Source organism: Diorhabda sublineata, chromosome 6 (genome assembly GCF_026230105.1).
Source record: "Diorhabda sublineata isolate icDioSubl1.1 chromosome 6, icDioSubl1.1, whole genome shotgun sequence".
Taxonomy (NCBI): Eukaryota; Metazoa; Arthropoda; class Insecta; order Coleoptera; family Chrysomelidae; genus Diorhabda; species Diorhabda sublineata.
Window position 1 is genome coordinate 3,783,853 of NC_079479.1, and position 25,391 is coordinate 3,809,243.

Below are 25,391 nucleotides of genomic sequence, written 5' to 3' on the forward strand. Positions count from 1 at the left end.
AACGTGATCTAGATCTTGAAACAGCTTTTATTGATTAAGTACGTGATCCGGACTTAATGAAACCTGAACGCGATCTAGACTTCCTTCATCCCCAATCTGAACGTAATCTAGATCTTGAGCCCACTTTAATAGATTTAGAACGTAATCAAGACCTTTTGGGCATCCTGAACGCGACCTTGATTTCCTTTCATTTTCTAATTCAACCGAACCAAATCGTGATCTAGAATCCGGTTTAATAGAACTCTCTATTTTGTCTGGATTCCAAACGTGAGTTAGATCTTCTGGAACCTGAACGATATCTCGATTTTCTATAGCCCGAACGTGATCTAGATCTTGAGGCAACTTTTACTGTACGTGATCCGTACTTAATGGAATCTGAACGCGATCTAAACTTCCTTGGTCCTCAATCTGAACGTAATCTTGATCTTGAGCCCATTTCGATAAATTCAGAACGTAATCAAGACCTAGATTTATGTTTTGGGCATCCTGAACGCGACCTTGATTTCCATTCATTTTCTGATTCAACCGAACCAAATCGTGATCTAGAATCCGGTTTTCTAGAACTGATCTAGATTTTCTGGAGCCCGAATATGATCTAGATCTTCTGAAAACTGACGGTATTTAGATTTTCTAGAGCCCGAACGTGATTTAGATCTTGAGGCGGCTTTTACTGGTCAAGTATGTGACCTGGGACTTTGATTTTGAGCCTGAACGTGATTTAGATCAGTTTGGTAGATTTACAAAGTAATCTAGACCTTGATTTATCTTTTGGGAATCGAGAACGCGATCTTGATTTCCGTTTTATACGCAATACGAGTCAATAGGAATTTACACACGATCTTGAGTTTTCAATACAATAAAAAATTATGGAAAGAATTTTGAAAAAAAGACTCGATTAAGTAAGATTCAAGAGAAATAATTGAAATTAAAAGTGACTTTAACTTAGGCAACATTGCATTGTCATATGGCCGGATTTTGAAAAAGAAGACCAATATTCATAATAAGAATTACTTTGAAAATAAATTGTATTCTTACCTGCCCCGTTGTTGCCAAATTTAGCTACTTATTTTCAATACTTATTCAAAAATCGATTATTTGACATTGATAATTAGTTATAGCAAAAAGTTTTCATGATAATATGAATATACTGGATAAAATTTAGTGCAGGTTTCATCTTCGAATCGATATATTTGGAATGAGTGATAAAATTGATATTATTGTCCCAACTAAAGTCTATTTATAGAAAAAAAAAATAGTACACCAAAACAATGATCAGTGCGTGATCAGCACGTAAACATCAGAGGGGAAACACGGCGCGGCATCGTTATTGGTACAAATCAGTGGCGCCATAATGTACTACAAATAAAAAGCGTCTTATATAAATGATTTTGAATATTGATAAAGATGAAAAACAAGAAAATTAAGAAAAAAAGGCAAATTTTCCGGGAGTATATTTTTTAAGTCTCAATCGAAATGAAACATTTAAATTTTCTGACCTGAAACTATTAAAGAATTCCATTTGATAAGTGGAAAATCACTTTATAGCTTTTCCAAACTTCACATTCACATTATATAATAATTCTGCGTAATTATTTATAATTTATCTGTATGAAACCGCAAAATATTTCTCAAGTATGAAGTACGGTCCTGTAACAAGCTCGGCTTTAGGGTTTTCAGCCCTGATCACGTGCTCTATGCGTGAATATGTTGTGATTTACTATTTTACTTCGCTAAATAGACGAAATTACGAATGATGTGGGTTGAAAACTCGACATAAAACTGTCTAAGTTTTGCAAATTACCGACATTTCCATCCTTTATTTGATCTTCATCAAGTCCCTGTATCAAAAATTACATCTTAAACTGGAATCTATAGACAATACATATGACACAGAACCTTGATAATGATCAAATAAAGGGTCGAAACGTCGGATTAAAAAACTCAGTTCTCAACCTATAACACCATTCGTAATTATTTATTTATTCATTTTATATAAAGATTGCGAGAAAGTAAAAACAAATTCCATTTGTAAAATTTTCTATAGCCTCAAATTTATCAGTAAACAAAGTTTTTCGAAGAATACTTGGAAATAAACGAAGAAAAAAGTTTCTCAGCTTCAAATAAATTATTTCTACTTTCCAATGGTTTCTAATTTTTGTAAAAAAATGTAAATTTGACCTACCCACGCCTTTTTCCAAATTTTTCCAACTGTATTTTACACTTTTTGGTAATTATGCTGGTTACAGTTGAAACAAAATTTTTTAATCAATGTTTATTTACTATTACTACCGAAATATACAGTGTGTTTTATTTATTCACTGTTATTATTAAAAGAATTGATTATTTAATGGAAATTTTTTTTCTGTTGGCAGCATAATCACGTTTCATATTATTTTGGTCCAACTAACAACAGTGGCAGGTTAATGATGCAGTCAGTATGTGCAGTCGAAATTTTTGAACATATTTTTCTGAATATTCCGAAAAGTTGTTCTAACAAACTCGTCAGTTTTAGTTCAGAAAATATGAACGTTTACAAATAATCACACAAAACGAATACCCTGCTAATGTTTATAAGTATTATTTCACTATTTATGCGAAAATTAATATTTTTTGGGAAAAGTTGACGGTCGTGTATTTCGGATTTCCTACTACAAATATTTTTATAAATAAAATCTGAAAAGTAGTAGTCCAAAATACACCATTTAGCACAAATTTTTTTGATATGATTCCTATTAGTCCCCAATAAGGACCTAAAATTAAAAATAATGCTTTAGGACCAATAAATCTCAATCACTGCAATGTCTCCAAGATTTAATCTAATTTTCAAATATATGGAAGGGATTTTATAAGCACACATTCGAAACGTTATGGACTAAGTCAGTAATATTTTGAGATTTCTATTTCTCTTGTGAAAATTTTATTTTTTCCAATTTAATCAAGTCAATCAATTTTATATTCGAATCAAAATATAAGTCATTTAATGCCTTTAAATAATACGTAATTTGAAATAAGTAAATACCTTTTTTTCACTAATTTCATGATTGATTTGGATACTTTCAATGATTCGGTTAAATACTGTACCGAATAAAACTTGTATCATTAATCGAAACACCAACCAATAATTATCTTGAATAATTTGATTTAAATATTTGTGAAAATTATTTTTTCATTATTAAATGGGCATTCAAAGATATTTAAATGAATACAAATACTTTTTAATAAAAAATATTTGATGGAATATATATCAATGTCAAAATGACAAAGTATTTCTTTTTCTGGAAATTAGGAAACTATTTTAAACCTAAACTACTGTTTCAATAATAAATTTCTTTGTGCAAATATTACATAATATCAAGAATTCCTCAAATATTCCACATAACTCACCTGCAGATAATTTCGTTTGGTGTAATTCTGCCACCGAAGAAAATCTGCAAACAGTTTCTAGTATTTTTCAAAATTATTTAGATCATACATTGACACTCGAAGATAAGAGAAGAAGAAACAAATAATAGTAACCAGAGTAGTACCAATAAATATCAAATAGTAGTTCATCCAGATGATGTAATCCACAATGTTGATCATAAAAACCAACAAAAAATGTAGAAAGTTTGCAAAAGGTTCCTAATATTCTTCCAAATTAATTAGATCTTACAGTAGTGCCAAGCTTGTTAAAAATGACATTTCCTTGACATATAAAGATAGGAGAAGAAACAAATAATATTAAAACATATGTAAAAAAAGAATGACCTATTCGGAATGAGTATATGGTAAATTTTCTGAAAAACTTGGACAAAAACAGTCCGGTATTTACAAAAAATCTTTCTACAGAGGGAAAACTGTAAGAGGGGATATTTGTTGGCCCACAAATCCGTATAATTACGAAATATTCTCAGTTTTAAGAGTTTTTTATCTGTTAATGAAAAATCTGCTTGGAAGTCATTTAAAATGATTGAGGAAGATTTTGCAGGAAATAAAAATATGGAAATTACAAAGAAATTGTTAGCGATTTGGAAAATTTTCATAAGGTGTAATATACAGTCATTTTCTGCATTCGTATATGAGTTTTTTCCCTGAAAACTTAGAAAGTATGAGTGATGAGCAATTAAAGATTTTGGGGTTGGAAACATGTCAGGGGATTACTGTTGGTCTATCATAAGAAAAATGAGATCAAATAGCTATAGAAAGAAGGTAAAAATTAGCCACTTTTAATTTTTTTTAGTATTCTAGTTGAGTTAATAAATATTTGTTAAACCAGACGTGACAGATTATTTTTTCTACCCAAATTAATAACAAAATTTAGCAAGGAGATTAAAACCACGTGAACTAATGTTTTTTTGTACTTGCAGCTCTTTTTTCGTTACATATAATAAATGAAAATAAATTTTGATGGATTCGTTAAAAAATCTCAAAATATCACAAATATTGAAGTAAATATTTTTTTTATTAGTGTAATAGTTGATATACAACAAATATTTCTACAGATTGTCTAATTTAAATCGAAAAATTTGAATTTCAATGTGCAAACACTTTAAAAGACGAATATTAAATATAACATTTTGTTTATTGAATGACATATAATACATTATACAGCAGTGTTGTGTTATTAAACAATTATTGTAACGATTTTTATAATTTGTACTCGAACAAATACAATAATTAGCAGTTAATTGAATTTAGTAGATTTAACGAATCTTTTTTCGAACATTACATTTTATAAATGACATTTCGGAAGTGCTGTAATTTTCAATAAAATGATTTGCATTAAAATTTAATAACGTAGTTTTATTTCAACTACTAAGGCCTCTATAAACAAACAAAATCTCGTACAATCGGAATACTATTAAAAAAAAAGACAAACCAAAAATCATTCCATTGGTAAAACTATTTACAATTATAATAAATATTTTTTTATATACAATCACTTTCAACAAATCTCATTTTGTACTATATTTTCAAGTTAAAAGAAAAATTCGTTAAATGTACTTTTGATTTGCGTATGAAAAAATTTATTAGGCCAGTTGCAGATGTTTTACTTTAGTCAACTATCTTAACAAAAACTTACTCATATAATTTTCATCTTTTTTCAATTTCAAGTTCATTTGAAAGCTGATTTTGGAAAAATTTATTTTTTTCATCACCTACAATTGGTCTAAACGAAATAATAATTCCGACAATCCAATGTTATTTTAGTTAATATACAAATAACTACTAGATAGCCTATCACCATTTAATAAGGTGTACAAACACCACTAATTTGCTAAAATATTGACATGATTCTACACCAGTCTTGTGTAACACTAATAATTATAATAGTTAAATCTACAAAACTCACACAGCAACACATCCAAAACCATTTTTATCAAACATAGTCTTCATTCTAAATTTTTTATGTTAAAGAAAACTATAACTGGGCTTATTATCATTTTTTTCTATTTTTAACTACATTTTTTCTAAATTTTTAACTCAAAAGTATTCTAGTAGTACTTATTTGAAAAAAAAACCAATTCTAACCAGTCCGAACCTGCTATTTGTTGACAATATATAAATGTCATGTCAAACGATCGAAAAATTTTGAAAACAAAAAAAAATATCCTCAAACCGAGCCTCAACCACAGCCCCGCAGAAGAGAAACTCCTATATCAGGGCCAACTCCATTAAACCTTCCTCCTATAAAAAAATATCCTTTATCCTTCTTAAAAATGATCGGATTTCTCTCTTTTTTGAAGGAATCCATCACAATTTTAGCCCTGCAGAGGAGCGACTCCTATATCAGGGATAATTCCAATGAATCCTTTTCATTATAAAAAATTTCCTCATCCCACACAAATATTATCCAACGAAGCTTTCTAAAAAAAGGAAAAGAAGAAATCGATAGTCTATTGGAGAAAATCACGTGTCACTAGATGGCGCTAAATTTGGCTTCTAACAATACAATCGGTAAGGGTTTTTGATGCTACTTATGAAACAACGAAAATTAATTCATATTCTGGTTTTATTGTTTACCTGTATTGAAGTGTGAAAGAAAATTGACAGATAGCGCTCCCCTCGTAATTTTTACATTTAGGTATCCGTTACACTTTTTAAGGCCACCCTGATTAAAAATTGTTTTCCTTAATCAATAAATCAGAGGCTCTGTTCTTATATTACCAAAATAAATGAAGTGAATATAAAATTTCACTTGACAACATTGTAAACAAAGTGCAGTACCGTACTGGCCCTAATATCTCTAACGATATTTACATCCATTAACTGAATTTTTTGTTTGAAAATGATTTAGTGAATGAAAGACTAAAAAATCTAAACGAATATTTGGAAATGTTGCCACATCGTTTAAAAAATTCTATTTTGTAGTGCAGCCTTTAGATCATATATAGTAAAAATCTTAAATATTTGTTATATCTTAATATTGGAAGTGATTAAAAAGATTCAAACTATTTTTCTCTGATATCTATTGAGAAACATGTAGACCTATATGAATGAAAAAAAAAATTAGTATTAATAAAAATTGCAATTGAACTACAACCGTTATAAGCGCATCTCTATATATGGTAACTAATATATAAATACATAACCAACCCAACTTTATATTATATGTATATATACAAAACATATTGCCCAAAAATTAATATTTTTAATCATTATGCGTACCCAAAATTGTACATTTTATAAGGTGCAGTTTCCTGAGGTATATGAATATTAACAAGAAATTGTTTTTGATTTGAATTTCTGCACTTATTGACTTACATTAAAATGTTTTTAAATCGAGAAATGTAACGTGTATCGTTGCTCAAATTTGTAACAAACTAAAAATTTCAAAAAATCTCTCCTTCGGTGAAATTACTGTTTTACTAGTTATAAACTAACCGATAAATTGAATTTTTGAATTATTGGGGTACCTAGAATCAAAACCCTTCAAGTCCATATTTTTTCGAAGTTGAGTTTGTTATTGCCAAATTCAGTACAACTGTTATCTGAGAGTTGAGGTTTAGTTGCAATTTCCGCCAAGTCTAAAGGCAGTTACGCCATTTTCAGTTTCAAAATCCGCCAATAGGAGCGCCTAGTTTCGTCACGTGACTACCCACGATCCTCTGCGATTTGTTTAGCTTTAATGCTTTATTTTCCACAGGGTGTTTGGATTGATTGAAACAGATTTGAAAAAAAAGGACACTATTCTTAAGCCAGAAGGGTACTGGATAACGGTGGAACCGTTCATCATGTTGGAGTCACTGTCCCGGTTAAATACTGGAAATCTGAATCTGAAAGTGCAAAAAAGGCACTTCAAGTTCAGTCCATCAAAAAGGATTATACTAAAAAAAAAAACATTCTGGTTTCGGGTGAAATGTCTCTTATACAACTGAAACTTGTCAAGCAAAATCTGTCACATAAAAGAAAAAGCCATTAACAAGGGGGTTAGCCTTGAAGCTGCAAAAGTAAAGGATGTTGCGAAACTACTTAAAAAGCACTTTGGACAAGGGTGGAGAAACCACGAGACGTAAAAATTTTTTCGAGATTTGTAAAACCGAAGATTTCAACAATGAAGAAGATGAAAACATTATTGTTGATGAGGAAATTGATACAGATATTGTTTTTCTTTTTTATGCTTTGTGATCCTCAAATATGCCCAGAAAGCACCAGTTAAGGGTGTGAATTGGATTGTACAATAATTGAAAATACAAAAAACACTAGTCATATAAAGATTTGGTGAAAAACAGTGAAATTGATGAGACTAGACAAAGTGAGGAATGAATAAATCGAATTCAACTAAATCAGTAGGATAAGATCCAAAAACTGAAAATAATGAAATTGATGAGGCTATATTAGTACACCGAGCATACCTAGATGTTCCAGACACAGATGTAACCATCGGTGAAAGAAAGAAACTTATATTAGAGTCAAAATAGAAAAGAGCCAATTGTTAGATGAAGATATTGTTAAAGATACTAAAACATATGGGGCTAGACAAAATAAATAAAATAAGGTAACTGAAAGTATACGGAAAAAATCAGTGAAAAATCATAAACTAGTAGAACAGAATTAAAATACTTGTCAAATGAATATATCGGGAAAATGGAGGTAATAACAAGACTAGATTAAATAAGGGGTAAATAGATAGTAGTAACTAACAACAGTTCAGAAGGTTTAGTAAAAAAAAGCAGCCTAAAGGACCAGAAATGATTTTAGCCTCAGAGAATAAGGACCGAAATAAAACTTTCATAAAGTATAGAGCTAAATGAAAGATTATCACCCCCTTATTGATGATGATTTTGTTATTTATCAGTTTGTTACAAATTTTTCCAGAAATTACATTATTTAAGATAAATTCTACTAATTTAGGGGATGAATTGTATAAAATGCAATTTAAAAAATAATAAAGTTTCGGGTACTAAGTACATGTTATTAAAAATAATCTCTATGAATTTGCATAGTAACAAACTTTTGTTATTTTTCAAGTCAAAATTACCTCCAAATAAATATTAATTAAAGGTACGAAGTTTAGTAATGAATAATAAAAAGGTTATTTCACAGTTACATATATATGACATCAAAATAAAATACTAAGTAATACTAACGAAAGCCCCAAAAAAAGAAACTTAACATAAATAAATTGTAAGAAGCAAAAAATTAATTCGATGACTATAAAATTTTGGCAACTACGCTAATTCGCTGTTAATTTATTTATTTTTTTTTTTTTTTGATAAATCTATATTGAAACCCTGTGCATTATTTGGGAAAAAATGAGAGCAAAAAGGTCTAAACAATATACATATCTAAAAAGACTTTTAAAGAGTCTAAAATACTAATATTTGTCTCTCAATAAGGCGGTTACAATATTATTAAAACTAGTTAAAGCGAATAAGGTCTGTAACATTTGGCAAAATCGTTAACATCTTATCGATTTAATTCTATAGAAGAAAAAGGTACAATAGTATATTGTACAACTAGTAAAGAAAATAGTATATCCTCATAAACTGTACTATACTTTCCCAACGATCTACACGAAATACTTAACGAACTAGAAAAGTTATACATTTGACACTAGTGTAAACTAAATTCATTTTCATTTTGAGATTATAACCCCAATTCACTATTTCATAGTATTTCGCATAGACCCAAGGTAAACCATTTCTTTAATAAAATATAAAAAAATTTACATATTTCAAGAAAATTGACTTGTGAAACCGTTAGGAGGGTCCCCCGTCAAAGCCAAAAAAATAAAAAAATCAAATAATTTATATCTTGCAAGATATAAGTAGAATCTAATTGTAATAACAAATAGCACTCTCTGAGGAGCCAAGACAAAACAATTTAAAAACATTTTGAACTCCCCCTAACCCCCTGGAAGTTATGTGAGCTTATTTCCTGATTCACCCGCAGATCAAAATTTAGGACATGCCACTAATCAAATAAGTATCCCTATATTTTTCCACAATGAGTTAGGAATACTCAGAGCATGTTTTTTTTAATGTTGGATAAGGTATCACGCTTAAAACCTTGATCGAAGCAATGCTTAGCTTTGAAGACAAAGATCGAGAAGAACGTCAAAAATGACACACAGTCTAAGGCTTCATGCTATGTAACAGCAAGCTCCCATTTACAGAGGAACGTAGGTTCGTGCCGAAATTACCAGGACGAAGAACAAGAAGACCCCAATTTGTCAATCTGATCCTTCAACCAACCAGCATTGATTGGGTAATGCAGGAAAGTAATAAAGAAGAGCTAATGCCTGTTAGTAATGACGGTTTCCGCGGGGGTCATAAGTAGAGTAGGTGTTAGTACATGCCAGCACTAGTTCGTAGCGTAGGCTGGTAGAACATTCAGCTCGACCTTAGCAAAAATCTCAGAGCAGAAGAATATTTAGCAATAAATTTAAAAATTTGAATAATTAGAAGCACTGATGAGTATATCGACAAAATTTATAATCTAGCATGATTATATTTGAACGAGAAGTTGATTCAAGAAAAACAGGCTATAGCAAAGTCGTAGAAGAGTTGTGAATAACAGAATTTCTTTGATTTATTTCTAGGAAAAATACAGACCTGAAATGATAATTTCTGTAAACCACCATTTTGAAACGATTTCTTGGGATTGTTCATGTTTGCATAACTTTTAAAAACGAAACTGGACAATGGAAAATTGGAAATGGTGCCCTTTTCAGTGCCTTAATTGAAGTGATCAACTGATTGAAGTACTTGGAGCTCCAGTTTCCAGGTTGCCAAATCTATCTCAAAATGTAAACAGAGACACTGTGAAGTTCAGGTGAGGTATTATGATCGAAGCAAAAACTCCATTACTCTCAATTTAATCAAAATTTTAAGCTGATTTTGATGTTAGGTTTTGGAAAAAGTGTAGATAAATCTATTTTTAAATATAACAAAGCATTTACTCTAAGTTTTACTATTGGAAACATACCAGTTTCAAAATGGCTTGTTTGTTCACCGGATCTAAGCCTCATTGACAGTGGTTAAGAAGCTATATAATTACCTATTTTGTCTTGTTTTAAATTATAACTTCACTTTTAATCTTATTTACTAAACGGAATGAAAAATCTACTGGTTATTTTTGAAGAATATATTAAAATGGTAAGTTTCACAAGCATATTTTCTTTTCGAACATTTTTGTCTATTCAATTAAATCTTTACCATCGATTTCTTCTCAAGAACAAATAGGCCTGACCTCCACCCCATCCATTCCCCCAAATGTACATGCCAAAAAATGAAAATATATACAAAAGAAATTTTGACAATCACAGAAAAAAGATCTCTAAACCAACAACGTTAAAAAATATATATACAAATCTGTTGATTGAAATAAAATATAAAAGTGCTGAGGAACTGAACGTCCAAGAATCTGTACATCTACATGCATATACCCGGATAGTATAAATTTAATCTAGACACTTGGATCATTTACAATAATATCGCGAAGATGTTTTTTATTTTAACAATAACACCTGAAGTATTATATTATTAGTTAAAAAATCTACCTAAACTAAATTGCATATTATTAGGATAAAAATAAATATTCCTACAACTAGGGGATGAAAAATTTGTCATGAATGATAAAAAAACTATGAATCTTTAACAACTGACTCGGTAACCAAAATCTGTAGATCCAAATAGTCGTACAGACTGAAAAATTGATGTAATATCCTGACTATTAAGGGTGAATCAAATAAAAAAACTACAATACAATACCTGGAAACTATGGCGTGGAAGGAAACTCTAAAGTTGATAAGAAAAAATTAGAAGAGGATGCCAAAGAGTCAAGTTACGGTGCTACAAAGCAACCATCAGGATATGTGGTCAAATAGAAGTGATTGCACGATATCAAAAGTAATTTGGCCAAGACAGAAAAAAATTAACTTTAAGAAACAAGCGGCCCAGGGGACCATTGGAATGACCACTAGATATTGTACTGTTAGCATTAGATTCCAGAAATGGGGAGTAACGACTATTACAAAGAATATAATGGAGAAGAGATTATATGCTCTGCGGGTGTCCTTGCCTTCATTATGGGTTGGAAATACTTAAAAATAAGCTATAAAAGGAAAAAAAATATAGAAAAATAGTTAGATAATATTTAAGTTTCCAAATTGTAGGAGATAAAAGGGTATCAGGTGAACCACGATGAATCTAAGTTTAATATAACCCTCTAGAGGTGCATTACAGTAACCGAGTTAATGGAATTCCACTTTTTCTAAAAAGTATGTTTCTACTAGAGAAATGCCGAGAAAATATTGTTGTTTATTTCGAGAAATATGCTAAGAAATTACTAAGCGTTACTTTTGCTTCAGAAATAACTGTAAGGCAATGGTTCTTGTCCCTGGTTGTGATGTAATTATATTTTGCGAATGAAAATTATATTTGTGAATATTTGGATCTTTTAGCAGGTGCATTCTTCTAATTTCATTCCGTTGTTGGAAACAACTCACAGATTTTATGATTTTTATGCTTTTATACAACTTTTAGAAGAAACGGTAAAATTTTGAGCCAAAATTTGAATAAAATCTCTACCTTCTCTATTTTTAAACAATTTTTAAAACTTTTTGCCATTTTAACTAAATGTATATAATACTTATTTTTTAAAATTTGAAAATATTGTAAAGCGATCATTCGTGTCTAGAGTGCTTTTCCGAGAAGAAAACCTACATATATATAGCGAAAAAACACCTGAATATTATTATTTGTATTATTTAGTAATCCGAAAAAACTATTCTACACAATCCAAAAATATTATTTTTTACATCTACCATATATATTTATTATATATATTTCTAATTCTATATCTAGATTTTTTTAAGATATAATTTCTAAACTAATTGAAAAAAATCTCTGACAACACTTCGATAATCTCGACTTTAAGAATAACGAAATATTATCAAAACATCATTTTGTAGGCAATGTTTTGTACAAGAAAGTTTCTTCTGATAACCACACATCAATCAACTCCCAAATATTTATTACTACACTAACCGTAAATATGTCCACAGTTTCAAAATATTCGAAAGGTTTATTTCAAATATCTTAGCGACAAAATAATTGCTTGGGGTACAAAATAAATTTAATGAAATATAAAATATCCAAGCAAGGAATCTGAATAGTGAGGAAATCTAGAATAAACTGTAAAATTATGCAACAAAAATTTCTTTTCTATTTTAATTTCTTAATTTCTTTATCTATTTTGTTTTTTTTTCGAGTCTCGTACCAAAATATGTTGGTTTATAATGTTTTAAGAGTCCCCTTCAAACGGCAGGTCAAAAAATTTTTTTAACTTTATATTTTTAACAATTTCTAAAATCAAAAATCGATTTTTTTTCAATTATTTCATTTCTTTCTACAAAGGACTATGCACAATCTTATTTTTAACCTTTCTACTACAACGCCCTTCTATAGTTGAACCAGAAAGGCTTTCTCGGCGTGCTACACTTCACTTTAGTAAGTCTAGATGAATTTTTCCTGATGAAGACCCTTCCTAAAGTCATTCGTAAAATTTTCAATGGTTAACTGCTACAACATTTTTAATACTGTTTACCAGACAAGACGCTTGCTTTTAAAGATGAAAAATGTCATAGGAAAAACAATGTAGAGAGGTTGATAGTTTTACTTGCAGTAAATATGGACGGATCAGGAAAATTTAAACCCTTAGTGATAGGAAAAGCAATGAAACCGTGTTTCAAAGGAGTAAAATCATTTTATACGAAAGTGGAAAATTTTTCTCTTTTTAATTTATTGCACTGTCCATAACAGTCCTTCTATATTCTCGAACGTAGAATCCTACTTCATTTTTCCGAATAAAATTTCCAAATTACAACCATCGGACCAAGGAATCATTCATAATAATTTTGAGACGTTCTATCGTACAGAAATTGTTAAGCTCGTTTTAGAATCTCTCCACAAACGAATGTTATGGCTATTTTACTGATTTGACAAGGAATGTTATGGCTATTTTACTGATTTGACAAGGAATGGGGAACTGTATCCCTCCACATGATTTTCCACTGCCTCAAAAATCTGGTTTCATGGTTGACATCAGTCAGTGTTAGTTTTTCCGACTTTGTTCTAGTGGACGAAGATGTTACTGTCTACGGTTCGCTAACCGATGGCAAAATTTTATCTGCGACAGATACAAATGAAAAAATCAGCGATGAAGATGAGGAGGACGACACATCAGAACCTTTGGCAAAAGTGTCAGTTAAAATTTCAAACCATTTGATATTCTTTGCATTCGATAGTTCTCAACCTTTTAAGAATCCCTCGAGTTTCGTATTAACGAAATGCGACTGTATTTATATTTTTCTAATGACACAGCGAGTTCCTCAAATGAAGAAGTGAAACGTTGCTTTTCATGTAGACACTTTACAATTTATGATCTAGCTAGAGTTAAAAACAAGTATCGTTATAGAAGAATCCATTTTGTACATTAAAAAAATTGATTATTTTCAATCATTTAATTAAATATCACAACTATATATTCCACAACTATATTGACGTATATTATATCCCTGTTGAAAACACTTACGACAATTAGTGCATAGTTGTTTCTTTTTTCATTAAATAACGTCAAACATAGAGTGTACGAAAGATTATTACATTTACAGGCACATCAAACATTTTTTTAAACACTAGAATTTTCATTGAAATATTCATTATAATAAACACCACTAAGTAATTATTTTGTTTATAATTTATTTTCAACAAATGAAACCCCAAAATGTCGAAAAAGACTTCTATCCGTATAAAAGCCGGACTGAAGATACAATTAGCGATTTTTAAAGTATCTATTTGTGACTGAAATCTAAAACAACATACATTTTGTTCCCCCTACATATTTTTTTTGACACAGACTCAATTGCAAAAATTGACTAGCTAGATACAGTGTTTGACAATACAAAATCGCTAGGAATTATCCATTAAAACGCTGAAAGGCAGAAACCACTAAAAAGTCTTTAAACACCTGACGGCGTAAAAGAGTTTTCTATCAATTATTGATTAAACAGAAAAAATCTATTAAAGTAGTAGCATATAACAACATTTTCAATACGAATGAAAAAAATGGAAAAGATTTTTAAAATCAAGAAATGATTCTTACAAACAAATAGAAATTCTATAAACTTATAGTAAAAATAAAATTAATTATACAATATAATCAAAATGTGTATATTTTTTTCTTAAATTTGAACGATGAAATATCAGAAATTGAATTTTTCGCGAAAAAATATTTTCAACTTCACCTATTCTCAAAACACGCATTTATAAAACAAAAATTAATTCTACAAATAAATTCTATTCGTAAGAATACATTTACCATTAAAAATTTATTTTCTTTGGAATTATTTCTAAAAAATATTGTACTACGTACAAGAAAGAGTAATGGAAAATTAAAAAAAAAATAAAGTTCAAATCATATTACTTTTAAACAAACAAATCTACGATATAAATAAAAAAACGAGGATTGTATTAGGGTTTCATAACGATTTAGGAAATTGCTATACATAGACGACAATAACCCTATCTATATGTTTTATTGAACTCAAAAAAGCGTTCGACAAGCTTGAATATGATAAAATTGTTTAAATCACAAGAATTTTTTTAGTGTACAGTTTACCTTATTAATATATAATTTGTTTTAATATGAATATAACCTTACAAATAAAAAAACATACTTAGAAATCGCGCCTTTGTAAGTAGAAATTTCAGCAGTTAAATCATGTATCTAGAACTTCTTGTTAAGTGGAAAACTCGTTGACTCGAATTTTTTTCAAGTATATATGTATCAATGACTTCAAGAAATGTTTGAAACGCTCAAACATTAAACTGTTCTAAACTTTTGGTCTCCAAATATATTAAAAACGTTTATATACTTAACTAGGTAAATATAAACCCTGTATCGAATCAATTTTGAGGATGATCCCAAGGAATGTTCTAATTACAAAACGTTTAGGAAACTGAACCACATCAGGGATCAAATTAGTGTTTCCTAACAATATGGGAACCAAAAAAGCGCTAGTAGTCATTTTAAGGTTCAGAGCAAACTACGATTGCGTTCTCCAAATATATTAAAAAGGTTCATATACTTAACTAGGTATCGATTCCATTTTGAGGATGATCTCATGGAATGTTCTCATTACTCTATTTGTATATGATTTATTTATATCGAAAAAGCTCAATATCCCAGTTAGTGGCAATATACGGAAGTAACAGAATGGATAGCAGTAAATAGAGACACTGTTCTGCTAGTCAATAGTTTGAAAGAAAAAAAAATTGATGTTTCTATGGTATGGAGAATATTTTTATAGAAAAATTCCAGGTACATATAATTTGTATAAAACGAAAGAATCACTCATCGTTTTCATTTGGTGGTTGAATTTCTTGAAATCGTTCAAAATTTTACATTTTATCTAATGATTATATTGGCGTTTCGGACGCCAAATGTCACATATCAAGATTACAAATAAAGCAACGAACTAACTATGTACACGCGTTTCAGTTTCATCTTTTCCATTTTCAATGTAATTATAACATCAAGTATTGAAAAATGAAAGAAGTGATTGCTACTACATAAAATATACAAGCTTTAAAACAAGCCCGTTAATAATAAACTAAATTGCTACATCTTCGTGTCGAGAAGAGATTACATCTAAAATTAAGGTTAACAAAAAGGAATGCCAGCTACTTCGGCGTCTAAATTATCAATTAGATTATACACCGAAACACATAGGCTATATAATAAAAAATAAAATAGCGGAACAAAAATTAAAAGATTACTTTTAATGAAACTATTCTAAATATAATTTAAGAAAAAAAATGCTTATAAGATCCACTATAATTAGGAGCGGACGTCCAATTAAACTGTTTTTATTTTGATATGGAGGCAGTATAAGTATATAAATGAGATGCGGGTTATTTTCCAGTGTAACATCTAAATATTTACAAAAAAACACCAGAAAATAATCTAAAATTATAATAAAACAATCAAGTTAAACATATATTAATACCCTTTGTTTTGTATAAATAGCAAGATAGAATACCTTAAATTAAAAAAATAAGAAAAACGCCAAACATTGTTAAGAATTAAGCCCCTTATAAAATATTTTTCAATCGAATCAACCCTTTCGCTTTTTAAAACTTCCTATAAGACGCAATTTATGCAATACCGAATATTCTTATTTCTGGTCCTTCGAGCCGGATTTGAAAATGGATTTATCGAAGAAAATTGGACGGAAGGAAGGTATCGGAAACTTAATAGAAAGACCGATAGCAATAGAATAACGAATTATACATACAGCGAAAGGGTTGCGAATAATAAACAATCGAATTGCACAAAACTACCCTCTTATACAAATTACGATTGCGTTATAAAATAAGTTGTGAAATTCTAAACATTTTTAAAAATCCAACACACAATACATGAAAAATAAAATAATATGATTAAAACATAGGCACTATTCAGTAACACTAATTTGGTCGTAAATACGTTTAGCAAAATTTGGATTTTTTAAATAATTTAAATAAAAATTAAATGTCTATGAGTACTAACTATATCAAATTTGTTATTTAGTAAAATATGCAAACTATTCATTTATATATTTGGGAATTTCCCGTAAAATACCAAAATACAACTAAACGTAAGTAATACCAAACATAAAACTAACAACCAAAATTAAATACAACTTTTGTAAAACCGGACCAAAATTTGAGCGGCGTCCAGTTTAGATCCTATAGTTTTTTTTCTTCAATTTTTATATATATTTTTATTTCGTTATCATTCGGCGAACCACAAACTTGCAGGTTGATATTGATGACTCTTGGCAGGGCTAAGTGGAGCGAATCCATATGAAGCTGCCGCCACTTGAGCATGCGACGGAAACTGCAAATGGGCGGGTAACGGATGGCTGGCGTGGCTGGCTAAAACTGGTCTAGCACTCGAATGGTGTGCTGGTGGCGGAGGTAGCGCGCGGCTGATAAATAAATATTTACAATTAATACTTTTTTTGTATAATTTAAAAACAAAAATTTGTCACACTTATTTCATACCAGATACGAATAAAGTAACTACACTGTTTGTTATTAAACTAAAACCAACTATATTTGATAAACTAACAAAGTAAGACATACTTTGAAAAAAAACAAGCATCTGTTAGAATTTTTAACCATCCTGAAGAAACCAAACGAAAAGAAATAAAAGTTTCAGGTGTCTAAAGGTATTCTCAAAAAACAATCCATAAATAGAATCAGGAAAGGACTGTTAAGTCTATAGCCTTGAGAATTTGCTAATGCTAAACTTTTCTAGTCCATTAATTGTTTCTTATAATGAAACATCCTTCCATTACTTCTTTAGTATTTAGTATATTCGAGTCCTTTCTTTACAAATGGTCCAACCATTGCAGTATATTCGATCTGATTATATAAATATCTCTCATCTGAACACTTTTTTATCTTTATTTGGAGAAAATGATATATCTGACTTTTTTACATTTTAGCACAGGTCTAGAACACACCGTATCAGCTATTAAGGCAGCTCTGCTGTCTGCGCAGATAGAGATTGATTGAGTAATATCGGTCATTTGGGTTTTTATTTGTCACTTCCAATTTCCAATACAATAGTTTTTTCATGCTATCAAGTTCCTAGATCATTTGAAACATGAAAAAATTGCATCGGGAAACCAACAAAATATCTATGAATTAAAAATATTTAGGGAGTTATTGATTTAATTGAAATAAATAGAACATGTTAACTGGAAAATACCATAAACCAATTAAATCACTATCAGAACAACAATAGCATGCAATAATAATTAGTTACGTTACAAATTTCATTTAGAAAAAAAAATATTTACCTCTAAATAATCTACTCTCAACTAATTATCTAAATCCAATATCTAGTACTTACCCAGCTGGCGCTACCTGGTGCGTAGTAGGCAGATAGGCGGGTTGGGTGGTAGTTACGTAGACGGGTCTTCGATAAAGTTCAGTTTGATGGTAAAGTGGCTGACCGGCTGCCGCTGCCAACGGATGTTGGGGCGATAGCCTTGGAGCAGCCGATAACGGTTGGGGTGACAGATGAGCCTGGCCGTGTCTACAATTACGGATGTCAAAATATAAACTTACACATGCAATTCAATTATATACCCTCAGTTATCGATACAATTTAATTAACTCATCATGCACAAATGAAATACCTACAGTAGATTCTAGAGTGATAAGAAATATTTACTTATTGGAATCCATATTTATACAGATATAGAATATCAAGTTGCATTCAAGTGATATAAGTCGTCTTGTAGAATGGTACTCAAAAAAGTAACAAGGCGATATAGATTCAAACATAAGTCCGGACAACATTAAGAAACAAACATTCGACGTGCTACCTCTCTTCGGAATATTTTGAACAGGCCTTTGACTCCACACCAAGCACACCCTGAGGATGCGAGACTCTATACAGAATAGAGCAATTCGTTCCAGAGCTGACCAGGAGCATGGACAACTTCATAAAGGAAATTTAAGGTGGAAAAATAATCGCCTATTCTGACGATATAATACTTGTAACCAAAAGATGTGGAAGTGGATGGGTTTAAAAAGCAGTTGAATCAAGTTCGGAATCTTTACTCCGAACAATAGTTTGTTATACCACTCTGATGAGACGTAAAAACGTGGAAACTAGTCAGTGGCTACCCTATTCTTGCAGTTACAAACCATTAGGGATGTTGATATCGACAAAAAGGTCGATTGGCATCGCCTTCTTCATAGAGGTGAATGTTGAGTGATGATACAAAAGGATCAAGAAATATTGAGAATATTTGAGACAAAAATTATCAGAAGAATATATGGAGGAATTAGAATGAACAAATCAGACTGGAGAATCCGAAATAATAGAGAAATCAATGAAGCTCAGAGTTTGAGATGATTTGGCCTCATTCAAAGAATCGAGTACTAGAGAATTATGAAAGGCAAAAAATTCAGCAGTAGAAAAAGAAGCATTAGATGGATGGGCTTAAAAACAATGAATGTGAGAGGATAGATAACGTTGGTGAAGAACAGACCAGTTTGGAGACGAATTGTCCAGGAGGCCAAAGCTCAGTGTGAGCTTTGGCCTCACCAATTGGTAAAGTGAAGAATCTGAATAATAAGGAAATATGAAATATACTGAGTCACATTGACAATTATGATACAGATAAGGCAGAAGAAAACCTCACCTCACCATATACAAACAGGGATGAAGATTAAAACATGTTATTAATATATTAGTCCTTATTGTAATAGAAATTGTAATACTAGAAAAGAAACCAACTAGGTACAGTAGCCATAGAAGATTTAGAAGACAGTGGAAATTTTTATAAAAGCACAAGGCAATTAAAAATAAGAGGTTGTAAAAGTCAAATAACTGACTTGATTCAAGAAGAAAATGCATCCAAGTGATCATTGAAACATTCGGCATACTAAAACAACAAACTACCATCAATATTCTGCCTAATAAATCCTCTCAATATAACGTCCAGATCAATTATATTTTTGGTAAATAGAAAGCACAGCCGTGGTAAAAGCGTTAGGTTGCCTATTTCTAATTACAGACAAGCTACAAGATGTAGGAAAACACTCAATTAGGGTTGATTGATACATAGCTAGTGCATCTTTTCGTGAAGATTTCTTGATAAAAACTTGTACCTAAAGATTAAGTCTCTATGAATAGACCTGCCTATAATTCAATCATTTGCTGCTCTAATTTAATTAACAAAAGTTTGGTTAGTGTTTTTATTACTTTTAAATAAATTCCAAATAAACTTTACATTACTCCATACAAACTTTGTTCCCCTACTGCTAAAATGATGCCCAATACTTTTTTTGTGAATCACTTACCTATAACTGGGATGTATAGCTTGTGGTGGTCCCCAACTCTTTCCGGGAGCTAATAAATGTTGTTCTCTGGCGACGGTTAAGGTATCTCTGGTAGAATGAGCCGCCGGCGGTTGAATATACTCATTATGAGGTTGAGCGGGTACTGCGTATTCTTGTAGACTGACTACAGGTACTGCAGAATGTCGTCTAGAGTGACTCGAGGTGTTATGGGCTACAGGTGGAGCCCAGGAGACTCTTTTATCGCTTGTTGAATACGTCGGTTGATCGTGCTGAGATGTACTGACATACTGATAGGACTACAAATCAAATATTGTTTCGAAGTTAAAATATCAATGTTCATATTAAAAAAAAAATCTATATTATAATTACCTGTACAGGTTCCTTGCATGCAGATCCGCAATGTTGTAAATAATTGTAATCAGTTGGTTCTTGTTTTGTTGGAACATTTAACATACATTCAGATTGTGCTTTTGCCAATATTCTTTTCTTCTGTGAAGCATAATTGATGCTGCTGGTATTACTGTTGTGACTACTGCTTTGATTTTGACAAGGTTCGTTTTTGATGACAGGATTGTAGCTATGCGTATGACTTGTAGCCTAAACAAATGATAATTTTATATAAAAAAATTTGTTTGATTTTTACGAGCAAGGTTAATGATAAGTTTCAGTTATAACGTAAATACTAAAATTCAATTGTACAAAAAGGTTATAAATATGAATGGTCGTTAGAGTCATATCGATATAAAGTAAAAGTAAGTAATTCGATACGTTAATAGAGCTCCATTAGGATCGTGTACCATACATCTTAACAAATACAATAATCCTTAAGTTGGATAGCTAAATTCATAATTTTTCACAGTTACATTAATACAAGACAAAAATTTGATAATCCGAAACATTAATGTGAGACACTTTGTATCACCCAACCAGATCCTAATGGTTCCCATCAGGAACTTGTCACTTGTCAAAAAATCAAAGGGACCTAATGAGGGACAAAGAAGGAAACTTGAACCTCGATTTTAAGGTGTCTTTTGTCGTTAAAACATACTTTAGAATGACCGTTACATGGTGAATGATTTATCTGGCTCAAAACGTTCAAACATTCAAGGAAAGAAAGCTTTATCTTCACGAGGACGCAAAGGAAAGTCTGGTCTGGCCGACTGTAAGCTGACAAACATACACCCGGTACAGTGGCAAAGAATATCGAAAAAAGATAAACTCCTTCACCAAGGATTTTGTTTATTTTGGAAATTCCAAAGTGCGGTGGTAAACGAACCAAAGGATTGGTTTTCCATATAGAACTCTCATTGTTTCATTTTGATTAAACTATTGTCAAAATAAATAATTTTGCATAATAAAAACCTTATTTATCTCACCTTGCTAACCTTAGCCGAATTCCTTTCCTCGTTGTCGCTATCTTGAACGCTAACACAACTAATAACATTCTTTCTTTGAACCGCGGCTACCGGCGGGGGCGGTGCTAATGGTTGAGTTTGAGTGGTAGTGTGTATAGATTTTTTCCCCGGAGTTACTTCATCTTCGCTATCGGATATTGTTATAACAGAAACTGCAGGCGATGGTGTATCGTTAATGGTAATAGTGTGTTGTTTCGAAGGAATCGCAGCGACCGCGGCGGCACTACTATTGTTGTGGTGGTGGTGGTGATGGTGATGATGAACCGTTTGAGTATGATGATCATGAGAAGAAACCTAAATAATAAAAAAAAAATATTACTAATTTGTCTATGACATAAACCGTCAACCTGGCCATGTTAGTTTATGGTAATAGAATCTAAAATTTGGTGGACGCGCCGGGTCTAAATTTCCAATAACTTATTTACAGTATGTTATGGTTGTTTTTATAGAATCAATTATTTCTAAATTTTATTTGTTTACATTTTAGAACCCGAATTTTCGAGATATCCGTTTTGTATAAATAGGCGCTTGTTTATCTTTGAGTGAATGGTAAATAGTTGAGTGTTAACAGATAACTATTATAAATAGCGAATAGTTAAGTGTTTAGTGCATAAATTAATTAAGTGAGAAACACGGTGTTTATGAATTTAGAATTCACCTTTAAAAACTGTTTAAATAAATAAGAAGAAAAATTTTACAATAATTAGTTATGCTCAATTTTAATAAGAAAATAAAGTTGGAGATATGTTGAATTATTTACTTGATGAGATGACGAATGATGCCATTGATTTGTGGGACTGTGATTCCTTCTGCTGCTGCTGCTCGAGTAACTGATCTGCTCTGATGGTGGAGTGCCTTCCTTTACTCGTTTCTTAACTGGACTCAGTTGCGTTTGTTCTTTTTTATCGTGTTGAGATCTATGGTGAGACGGTACCTATAAAAAAAATATAAATAACGTTTATTTTCATCCAAGTAGAGTATCGTCAAAATATGATTTACCATTAAATGATGATGGCTATGATGTCCTCCAGATTGTTGACTATGATGATTTTTGGAACTCCTTTTGCTACTCCACGAGGCTCCTGTATGATCGACTATAGTTGGATTATAAACTTCCGCTGTGACATCCACTGGAAATACGGGGCGCTGTTCTTGAAGGATGGCAGACGAATCGACCAACAATGGACGACCCCATTCGGCTTCGGATAGTAGAGGTTGTTGTATGGCGGCATGTTGAGGTGGAAGTTGCTGCCACGAAGGAACTATAGCCATTTGTTGACGATTTGTCGGCCAGGATGTCTGTACGGCATTCTAAAAATAACAAAATACATAATTAACTTCATATAACCTAATCGGAATATAATAATTGACATGTACTTACGGTTAATAGCATTTGTCTACCACTAGGTTCGACCACACTAACTGGCACATATTGTTGTTGACCCGGTTGGCTTAAAATCGGAGGTTGTATCTGCAATTGTTGTTGTTGAACCACGGTTACATGTTTTGCAGGCGAACCACCCATACCTTGATAACCAGCAGGACATAAAATGCTCGAGACAAGTTGATGTTGGAATGGATCTGCCCTACTACTAGTGGCATATTGTCTACCGACAGTTCTACCGTTATATATTTGATACTAAGAAGAAAAATCAATAATTAGCTGATATACAAAATGCTTTATAAAATAAAATGAGGTTAAGTTGGAGTATACAGAATGAAAATGAGGCTAGAGATCTTGATAAAAAGAAAAACTAGCAATGGAACCAATAAGGCAATGAAATTATAGAAATATAATGCTTCTCAATGACTATTAATTCTAACCTGCCGTAAACTACTGTTTGAGAATGTATTTTAAACATATAGCCGCATAAGGGTTACTTCGTTTTTTGTTAACTAGTGCTGTTAGAGTTTGTTTACACTCCCACACTAGTTTGGATATGAACTCAATAGCTTTCAGGACCTTTAAGGCCTCTTAGCTATTTGAGAGAATGTGAATGTGCTTTTTGGAGAGGTTACTATCCAAACAATTCTTAGTGGTATGGAGAGCTTACATTATGGTCCACAAATACCCAATCCAACTCCTCGCACTAGCTTCGAACCGTTTGTGTAACAGAGATACACTTCGGGCTTGCAGAAGATTTTTATTGACCCATGATTGCTGGTCGTTAATTCTTTGAATGTGATATATTTGTCCAATATGCTATGCATTTGGTTCATTGGTTTGTCACTACTTTCTAGCTTTATTACCTCTAGAATTGACCTACCAGAATTCCTGGTTTTAGTTTCATTGTCTGGATTAGTCTTTGGGCGTCGCTAAATGCCTCTTTCTTCACTATAAGGCGAAGGGGAATCACGTTTAGTAACGCCTCTAAGATTGCGGTATCGCAGGTTGACAAGGTACAAAGATAGTTGCTTCCAAGCTTCCAAGAAATTTCAAATTATCTTAAAAAATCATGGTGGAATAATTCATTATATACCCATAAGTCATTGATAAGATTTGTATCAAATGTTATTTGTACTACTCAAAAATTTTGTGAAAACTAAAAGTAAATACATAATTCGATGCAAAGATCCACAAGATCCCCTATCAGAATTAATTTAACGGATTAGAAACAGGAAGAGAAAAAAATATCATCAAAAGGTTAACGAACAAAACAACAAACTGCTTACATACCAGATTATCATATCCGGATCTGTCCCTCACGAGCCTCTGAACCTGGTTAGATAGCTGGTTGTTTATGGTGAACGTGACGTTACCGTTTGAATTTGGAACGAAATTGGCGACCAAAGATGGTGCTTGTTGCGCCGGTTGATGGTGGGATGAGGATGTTGTATTATTGTAATCATTCCTTCGACAAACCTATAAAAATTTTCGGAAAAAGTACAACCTGCCGTTTTGAAATACTTGAATGGATTGGTTTAAAAATAAAGAAAAAGGTTTTCATGTATAAGTTCCGTAGTGTTTCACACTCATCCAGAGAGTGTGGATAGAGATTTAATACTCTGACAGGACCCTTAGTATAAACTTTTTTCGGTATTTCGTCCATTAATTAAAAATTTTTTTTTTTAAATTATGTAATCTTAAAATGTTTATAATACTTACCTCCATCATTTGTACACTAGCTTTCACATTATTACAATGTGCGTAGTCTACTAAGTGAGCCAATCGAACAAAAGCATGATTTAAGGCTTCACCAGGTGTTGTCCGTCTTTCCTACAATAAGAATCATTATGTGTAACAACGTTTTTATATATATTTTTTTTCCAAGAACAAAATTAATATAAACTGACTGAACCATAAAAGTTTACTGTTTGTAAATAGTTAGTAATGATGCAAAATGGTCATTCATTTATAAGTTGGGACATATGCCCTACAAAATGCCCGGGGATTTATGTATTTCTGAGAAATACATAAATACTTAATGACAAATATGGTTTAATGATATATTATTGATCAAATTTTTTGTATATTTATTGTAATTTTTATTGTGAATCCAGCAAAATGTATTAAATGTTCTTTCAGTGGCATCAGATGTTACTGATTCTTCTCGATTATCGCCATCACATAATTATTATTTTCCAGTCCTTCCCACACAAATTGTATAGACAAAATTCCTTG

General features: G+C 31.2%; 1 protein-coding gene across 1 annotated transcript in view; it reads right to left on the reverse strand.

Annotated features, from left to right (window-relative positions):
* LOC130445990 (homeodomain-interacting protein kinase 2) overlaps positions 1-25,391 on the reverse strand; it is a 56,302-nt gene that overhangs the window by 743 nt on the left and 30,168 nt on the right. The window contains exons 8-17 of the mRNA XM_056781935.1: positions 24,876-24,986; positions 24,447-24,632; positions 23,151-23,408; positions 22,769-23,080; positions 22,530-22,703; positions 21,731-22,063; positions 20,724-20,951; positions 20,355-20,650; positions 18,391-18,576; positions 176-17,458 (exon numbers count right to left, since the gene is read on the reverse strand). Of these exons, the coding sequence (XP_056637913.1) occupies positions 17,263-17,458; positions 18,391-18,576; positions 20,355-20,650; positions 20,724-20,951; positions 21,731-22,063; positions 22,530-22,703; positions 22,769-23,080; positions 23,151-23,408; positions 24,447-24,632; positions 24,876-24,986 (2,280 nt within the window). The 3' untranslated portion in view covers positions 176-17,262. The remainder of the gene's footprint in view (positions 1-175; positions 17,459-18,390; positions 18,577-20,354; positions 20,651-20,723; positions 20,952-21,730; positions 22,064-22,529; positions 22,704-22,768; positions 23,081-23,150; positions 23,409-24,446; positions 24,633-24,875; positions 24,987-25,391) is intronic.